We start from the raw sequence: 8526 nt of genomic DNA on the forward strand, positions 1-8526 counted from the left end.
TTCATGTTCCGCTAATTTGTTTTTAAATAGAAAACAAAAAGGAAATGGGTTAAAATAGGGCAGATTTAACAAATTGCCAATGTAGAATATTACATTAGTTTGTCTATACTCTAAATTAATATTAGGCTAATGAATGATATTGTAGTTAAAATTATTTGAAATGAAAACAGTATTCAAGGATTGACTTGATTGAACCTGTAGGCTATGTATTGTTTCTGTCTACCCTGCAAACAAAATTAATTAAATAAAATGAACTAAACTGAACTGAACTATTAAATGTCTGTATACTCTCCCCCAAGCCTAGGGTTGGTAGTGGTAAGCGCAGATCTGGAGGAGGAGTTATGATTAGGCAATCAGGCAGTTACTAGTTAATAATTTGGCAGGGGGTCGAAATTGGGCACACCACCAGTACTTTTCCAGTTGCTGACAAATACTAAAGAGTCTTGCGGTTAATGCGGGTCAACTCGAGAGCTGCTAGCCACAATGGATTTATGTAATGGCCAATTTATTTTGCAACAAAAGAAAATCCTTCACTTCAGCTTTCCATCGCACACGTCTTCTGCCTCGTGGGGGGTGCGTGAGGACCTCTGCTCATGCCAGGGCCAAACTCCAGTGTCCAATCCCCTTCGCTGATCACTAACCTCTCCCGTGGACCTTTAAAAAGCCGCTGCGCACCATTCATCAGTGCGCATTCGCTCCAGCCTGCGAGCACCTTCACATCTACAAGACACTCCTGACTTTATCTTGATAGCACGTTGTACGGTCTTTGAGATGGCTCTTCAAAGCAATATTCTGCACTTGGCCCGCAAGAGTCTGCTCCAGGAGTCATCCAAGCCGTTTTTCTTCCAAACCCTCGGGCTGCACAAATCCGTGGCGAGCAGCTCTCTGGAGATCGCGGCGCACAGTCAGGAGGATGTGAAGGAGGAGAACATGGTGCGCCCCGCCGCTGAGGAGCAGAAGGTGGCGAGAGTGAAGAACCTCCATGAGATGCCCGGACCCAGCACCATGGCGAACCTCACTGAGTTCTTCTACCGGGATGGATTCAGCCGCATCCATGAGATCCAGGTGAGTCGACCGCGGTCAAACGTGACCACCGTTACGCGTTAACTTATGTGTTTGCATTTCAATGTTTCCTCAAGCGCGCAGTTTACACATTCAATACACGTTCAGCGGAAAAGACGGTACTCAACCATACGGTTTCATTTAATAAAAAGGCCACATATTTGAGTTGTATCCCCTTTATGTGCTCTGTAACCTATTAACTTTTTATTTAACAATCTGGCAGAAACTGCAGTGCCAGCAATTGCTGTTGCACAAACTATAAATAAACCTAGTCAAGATCAATCAGTTCGGCTGCGTAATGTGCAGTGCGGACACGTGAGGTGTTGAATTACTTTTGGAGTTGCATAAACCGGAGAGTACAGTCTCCACCCCATCGCGAGGGACAGTCGCAAAACTTATTTTATCCCAGGCGCAGAATGAAGAATCACGCAATACGGTGTCACTGCCAAACACCCAAAGAATGACAGAGATTTGCAACACTCAGGAATGATTTAGGCTACACAGGGCTACAGAATACAGACTGAAAAATGTGTAACCTAAAAATGTTAACATCTACAAGTTTTAACATAGTTTTATTCAAGTCTAAAATATAATTTAACACCAAAAATATTTGGTTTATATGAACAAAATAAAATATAATGGGTTAAATCGGGTAATAATATGTATCTTTAATGTAAACAATTGCATTTATTCTATAGATAAATATTTAATCAATTCTTCCAATGAGTAAATATGTATAACCAGTTGTAATTGAAAATGAAATTATGTGTGTATCTTGATTTCCTCTCAAATTGCAATTCAGTAAGTTCCTCTTCATGTCATTCCAGTTCAACATCCTGTGGAAGGTGGCCAGTGAAATAAATTCTAACTAATGCATTGAAACAGAGCCAAGAACTGCCCATTACTAATCTAAAATGGCCAGTGATGGCTGGCATAGGCTCACATGTATACATTAGGGATCAGTTATGTTGTGCAGCGAAGTCGTCTTAGGACTGTGAAAGATGAGAATGTCTTCCAGGCTGAGGAGACACAGAGGTGGCTTTGTGTTGAATGGTACAAACGACTTGAGAAGGGGGATGAACGTGGTGGGCAAGATCGCAGCGAGGGCCGTATTTGCAAATGGGCCATTTATACCGGGAAACGTCTTCCTGTGCATACTGAGCAGTTGACTAACAGTCATGTGGTCTTTGGGGAGACATATTGTCAGTCAGGAAATGGGTGATGTTATATGGGCAAATATGTTTTATTGCTTTATTACTGTCATTTTTTTTTTTTTTTTATCAAATTTTTATTTATTTTTTCCTTTAGGGAAAAACATACAGACATGCTTCACAGAAATAGAATATAAATGTATATATACATCCATTTACATACATGCCTATACATAAGCATATATAATGAAGCATAATTAACATAAAAAAAAATAAAAAAATAAAAAAAAACAAAAGAAAAATAAATAAAATCCCATGTGGAACCCACCCGCCCCTTGGATCCCGATCCCCATATCTCACTCGCAGATTAAATCTAAAGCCCACGGAGAGTGGTCAGCAAAGAGTGCCAAGCCTCTATTGCTGACTCTTTGGCACCGTGGACTCTAGCTATTGACAACTCCAAGTAAACAATATCCAAATACATTAAAAGCCAAGCTCGAAAGCAGAGTGAGTGTGGAGGTTTCCAGCGTGTGGCAAGTAGTTTTTTAGCAGCTGTAAGTCCAGCCAACAATGCCCTTCTCTTGTCCAGTGTCAAACCCAACTTTGACAAATCATTCAAAATAAGTGTAGCAGGCGTACAAGGCAGTCTAATCTTAAACAACTTAGAGAGGTTAAAGGCAACCATCTTCCAAAATTCAGCCACTGGGGAACATTCCCAGAACATGTGAAAGTAACTGCCAATCACTTTAGCAGAACAGAAAGTACATGTAGGATCGTCAATAACCTTCATTAAATGAAGCTTTCTAGGGGTAAAATAAACCCTATGTTCAAAATTATAATGAATTTGCTGGTGATCAGGGTTTCTGGAATTATTACTGTCATTTTGTTTCCATTCGTATTATTTAAATAGAGCATTTACAGCTTGAAGGAAAGCAACCTTTAAAGCACATACTTTACATCGGTAACAAAAACAAGAACAAAACAAATGGTTCCAGTGCATTTCTGAGCTCCATACTGATCAGGTTTACAAATCTTCTTGCAGTTGGAGCATTCTCAGAAGTATGGGAAGATCTTCAAGTCTCGATTTGGACCTCAGCTGGTGGTGTCCATCGCTGACAGAGACATGGTGGCACATGTTCTCAGGTCTGAAGGTGTGACTCCTCAGAGAGGCAACATGGAGTCCTGGAAGGAGTACAGAGATATGAGGGGAAGATCCACTGGACTCATCTCAGCGTAAGTACCTGCGGATGTGCTTTCTTGAGGGGTGCTGTGGGGATTAAAATGACATTTTTGATACTTTTTTGATATTGATCAAAAGTGGTTATAAACTATTAATTACAGATGTTTTATATTTCAAATAAATGCTGTCCCTTCATCAAAGAATCCTAAATAACATCACAGTTTACACAAAAATAAAAAGCAGCACAACTGTTTTCAACACTGATAATAGTGACAATGTTTATTAAGCAGATTAGTATGATTACTGAAGGAGTGGCTGGTGTAATCGCTCCTGAAAATTCAGATTTGCATCACAGGAATAAATTACATTTGAAAATATGTTCAAATAGAAAACAGTTATTTGAAATGGCTGTTTTCACTGTATTTCTGGTCAGCGAGGGTGATGAATGGCTGAAGATGCGCAGTGTTCTGCGTCAGCTGGTTATGCGGCCCAGAGACGTGACCGTTTTCTCCTCTGAAGTCAACGATGTGGTGGCCGACCTGGTGAAGAGAGTGAAGACACTGCGTAGCCAGCAGGACGACAGACAGTCTGTCCTTAACATCAATGACCTGTTCTTCAAATATGCCATGGAAGGTGAGCCTGAGGGCACAGTGTGTATTTTTATGTGATAAATTCTAGTTGGATATTAAAGGCGAAGTGGTCTGATATATTATGTTTTATGCTTTGATCACAGGACAGGATTTGGCCTTCAGCCAAAGAGTTTTCCTTTCATAGTGGTTTAATTTCCTCCTCCAATGCTGTAGGGATTTTTCTATTTTAATTAAAAGAGGACAATCAGGTAGCCTAGTGGTTTTTCTGAAAAGGAATATGAGGGCTTCGTATAAATGAAATATGACCCAGCTATTTAGGGAGTCTGAGTATGAATCAGATGTCCCATAGACATTTTTCGGTGGGGCGGTTTGTTTTTGGATTTTGATTTTTTTTTTTATATAGTGTGTTGTTTTGTCACCTTTTAACATACTTATATAGTGCTTTATACAAAACAGATAATTTTAAAGCAGCTTCAAAGCAATAAACAGGAAAATAAAAGTGACTGATGGTCATCAGTGATTAAGCAACTTAAGTTTAGTGTCATTAATCAGCTCCGTTCATTCAGTTCAATATTAATTCGATTGAATTTAATAACAGTGTCAACGCTGCAAAGATCACCAGTGATGAAACAACTGCAATTTTAACTATAAAGCATGCCGATATAAGACAACAGTGTCAACAATCAGCTCAGTTGAGTGAGATTCAATATGGTAAATCCATAAACGTGAAGCAATATGACATGAATAACACAATGTTGAACTCTTTTCTAGGTGTTGCGACCATTTTGTATGAAACCCGTCTGGGCTGCTTGGAAAATGAAATTCCCAAGATGAGTCAGGAGTACATTGCTGCACTGCACCTCATGTTCAGCTCTTTCAAGACCACCATGTACGCCGGGGCCATTCCCAAATGGCTGCGCCCCATCATTCCCAAACCCTGGAAGGAATTCTGCAGCTCATGGGACGGCCTCTTCAAATTCAGTAAGAGCAGAGGGAACTGTGGTGTGGGCTTCAGTGTCACTGTGAGACAATTGGTCTTCTACAGCTACTACAGCTTCTTATTAAAAGTTTGTATAAATGTGTGTTTTAGGCCAAATCCATGTGGACAAGAGGCTTTCAGAGATCAAAAAGAAGATGGTGAAGGGCGAAGAAATTAAAGGGGGGTTGCTGACTCACATGCTGGTCACCAGAGAGATGAATCTGGAGGAGATCTACGCAAACATGACAGAAATGCTTCTGGCTGGGGTGGACACGGTAAGAACTGTGGCTGCTGGGAAGGAGATATGAAGTCAATGCTTCAGAACTTGTTGTTCATGACTCGTAATTTGGCACGAATTCAGCGGTAACCTATATTTTTATCAGCATACTGATAAAACAAATAAAATAAAATGTATAGCCTGAATGCACTGTAAGTCGCTTTGGATGAAAGCGTCTGCTAAATCCATGAATGTAAATGTAACCCAAATGAATTCGAGTGATACAAGGTTGCTCATGCCTGAATTAAGTTATGCTACAATATATTTTTAATCTCACCCACATTAAACAAGACCTGCCAAGACTCTCTCCGTTTCACTGAGGCATCCTTTTCACTTTGATCTTTTCCTCTCTTTTTCTTCCAGCTGTAGGATCATTCCATTGTGAACCAAAGCCTGTTATGTAATCTTTCCCTCTCCGCCTGTCAGTCTCTCTGTCTTGCTTTCCCTTCACCTCTATGAGGCAGGGTGCCTGTTTTGGGTTCTTGCTCCAAAAAGGAATTAGTCGCCCCAAAAAGAAGGTGAACACTGTGATCACTGGAGCTGAACGCACATGACAGAGGCAGATTTAGGCTTAGATTTATCTGAGATAAAAGTAATGATGAATGGAGGGAAGCATGGCAGGGCTTTCATTACAGGATGAAGGAGTGTAGAGAGGTCCTAACAAGGGGGAGAGTGAATGATGTTGACTGGAGGGAGGCTGAAAAAAGCTTTGGGAGAATCAGTCCATGGGAGGTGGTTATGTAATGAAACGTCTTATGTAAAGCTGCAAAATATAGTAGAGCAGAAATTATCTTTACCATTAAGGGGCAATATTTGCCACCTAATTTGATTTCCAGGTTTTTATTTTTAACCTTTATAAGTGCAATTTTTCTAACTGCATTAAATGTATACACCATCTTTTATGATTTTTTAAAATTTAATCAATAAATTAGACATACTGACACTGTGTCTTTTTATTGTGATTGCTGGTATTGTGATTTGCACTACCAAAATGGCACAGAGGCCGCATTTGAAGTGGCATTACGATGTATTTACATCTTCAGATGCAGCTCAGAGGTGGTATGAATGCATTTACTCTGCAATTGAACAATAAACGATGTTAAAATAAAGAAGAGAGGAATTAGTGTAATGTTACTAACCTCTATTAAGTCTTCACATTTTCTTCTCTCTGCCCCTCTGCAGACCTCTTTCACACTGTCATGGAGCACATACCTTCTGGCAAGACATCCCATAATACAGCAGGAGATTTTTGAGGAAATAGACCGAGTGCTGGGAGGACGTATCCCAACCGGAGAGGATGTTGCTCATTTGCCCCTTATTAGAGGGCTTGTCAAAGAGACACTCAGGTAAGCTCCGCCCACAACTTCAGCTTATGACAGAAGTACAGTGATCATTCTAAAATTGCACAGCATTCATAGAGATCTGCACAATGCCTAGTATTGTTGCAATAACACATTTCGCTGTCTCTGTAATGCATATAGGCTTTTCCCTGTTCTTCCTGGTAATGGACGCGTTACACAAGATGATCTGATCATCGGAGGTTACTTAATCCCTAAAGGGGTAAGAATATTTTTATATGCTTGTCTCATAAACACATGTCAAAACCTGCCCCTGTAAGTAGAAGCATTGTTTTAAGCCTGTCTTTCTTTCAGTTGTAGATTTATAAACTAGCTTGACTGGGATATAAGTAGATATGGTGTGCCTAGAAAAAAAACACAGTTGACTTATATTTTCACAGAATTCAGTATGTTAAAAAGATGGGATATCATGAAAAACGAACAACTTCCTGTGTTCACAGACTCAACTTGCTCTGTGCCATTACTCCACCTCTATGGATGAGGAGAACTTCCCCCGTCCCGGAGAGTTCCGTCCAGACCGCTGGATTCGCAAGGATGCCTCTGACCGTGTGGATAACTTCGGCTCCATCCCGTTTGGCTATGGCATCCGCAGCTGCATCGGGAGGAGAATAGCCGAGCTTGAGATGCATCTGGCTCTCACACAGGTGCGTGTTTGGATCTGCGTCTCAAAACTCAGCATCAAGCAGCATCAAGTTCTTAACCATAGTGGTGCTATTATTAAGCAGCTATTATAAAGTGGATTCTTGTCTAATGGTGTCTAATGTTTTTCTCGGTCACAGCTCCTGCAGAAGTTCCACATTGAGGTGTCTCCCCAGACCTCTGATGTGCGTGCTAAGACTCATGGCCTGCTCTGTCCAGGGGCACCCATCAACCTTAAATTTGTGGACCGAATGTAATGTGCCGTTACACTCTGTGGGAATTGAAACCATAATCCATACTGTGCTTTTGAAGTCCAAAGACTGTTAGCATCGTTGTGTATTATAGTGCCTCTTCCAGCTTTTATCCAGCGAAGAATGTTGCTTTTGTTTATGTGTGAAGTGCCTCTAAGATTTTTTATAGTTTGCTTGTGTGAATGTTTATAGCCAATCAGAAGACCAAATATTTTAAACAGCCACTATTTTATATAGTTGAATCAATGCGAATTACTTTGAGAACTGCGTTATATTTTTCATTTACATCATAACAGCAGTGTACTTTTCTCTCATATCAGTGTTAAAAATGAGCATGAAATGTGGTCAAGAACACCTTGTATGTAGATGTTTTACTGTTAAATTAGCTTTAGTGCTAAGCTCGTTATTTATTTAACATGGTACACTTATATAAGCTTAAAGACTTCTAGCTTACAAGCAGAAAATTCCTAAAGCAAACGCGAATGAGAAAATCCTATTAAAACTACAAAGCTACTTTAGAAGATTGTGCTAAAACCCTGTCCTGTGGACATTTATATTAAGATAAGTATTGTGTAAAGAAAACTACACAGCATTGTCCATCTTGATTTCAGTGTGGCTATAATTATCTAATTTGTTATTCAAGAGTGATTTTGTTTTGATTCCACTAAAACTCTTTAGTGGAAAACATTTTATTGTGAAATGCAAAAATGTGCCTCTTTTAATTTTTATTTTTTTTTGTGCACTAGCCTTATAGGCAACCGATGGTTAATGGGAAATGGTGAAAATTAACAATTTTCTCTTTTGTTTTGTTGAAAATGAATGTTGTTTCTGAGAGTTGTGAAATTACTCCGTATTGTTGGATATGTGAAAATGTTTTAAGTTACAGAATTTTGTATGAATAAATTACACCTTTATTCATATGTTGTCTGTTTAAACATACTATTTAGGAACAACAACAAAAATATTGTCTTTGTCATGCTTACCTGAACTACATGAAAATGTAAAAAAAAATTGCCTCAGAACTTTTACACACTAAAAT

The 8526-nt window shown here is 39.5% G+C and overlaps 1 protein-coding gene across 1 annotated transcript; it reads left to right on the forward strand.

Moving 5' to 3' along the window:
• Positions 1–255: 255 nt before the first annotated feature.
• On the forward strand, positions 256–8407 carry LOC113050868 (cytochrome P450 27C1). The gene is made up of 9 exons (XM_026214280.1): positions 256–1065; positions 3256–3446; positions 3827–4026; positions 4755–4964; positions 5074–5237; positions 6422–6585; positions 6721–6799; positions 7038–7241; positions 7377–8407. The coding sequence occupies exons 1-9, from the start codon at positions 772–774 to the stop codon at positions 7491–7493; spliced, it is 1623 nt and encodes a 540-aa protein (XP_026070065.1). The 5' UTR covers positions 256–771; the 3' UTR covers positions 7494–8407.
• The last annotated feature ends 119 nt before the right edge of the window (positions 8408–8526 follow it).

The sequence above is a fragment of the Carassius auratus genome, chromosome 31, assembly GCF_003368295.1.
Source record: "Carassius auratus strain Wakin chromosome 31, ASM336829v1, whole genome shotgun sequence".
Taxonomy (NCBI): Eukaryota; Metazoa; Chordata; class Actinopteri; order Cypriniformes; family Cyprinidae; genus Carassius; species Carassius auratus.

Bases quoted from the DNA above. Each gene is read 5' to 3' on its own strand.
- LOC113050868 (XM_026214280.1), top strand. From the start codon at position 772: ATGGCTCTTCAAAGCAATATTCTGCACTTGGCCCGCAAGAGTCTGCTC. The intron at 4,027-4,754 runs GTGAGCCTGAGG...ACTCTTTTCTAG, and splicing joins CTTCAAATATGCCATGGAAG to GTGTTGCGACCATTTTGTAT. The intron at 4,965-5,073 runs GTAAGAGCAGAG...TGTGTGTTTTAG, and splicing joins GGACGGCCTCTTCAAATTCA to GCCAAATCCATGTGGACAAG.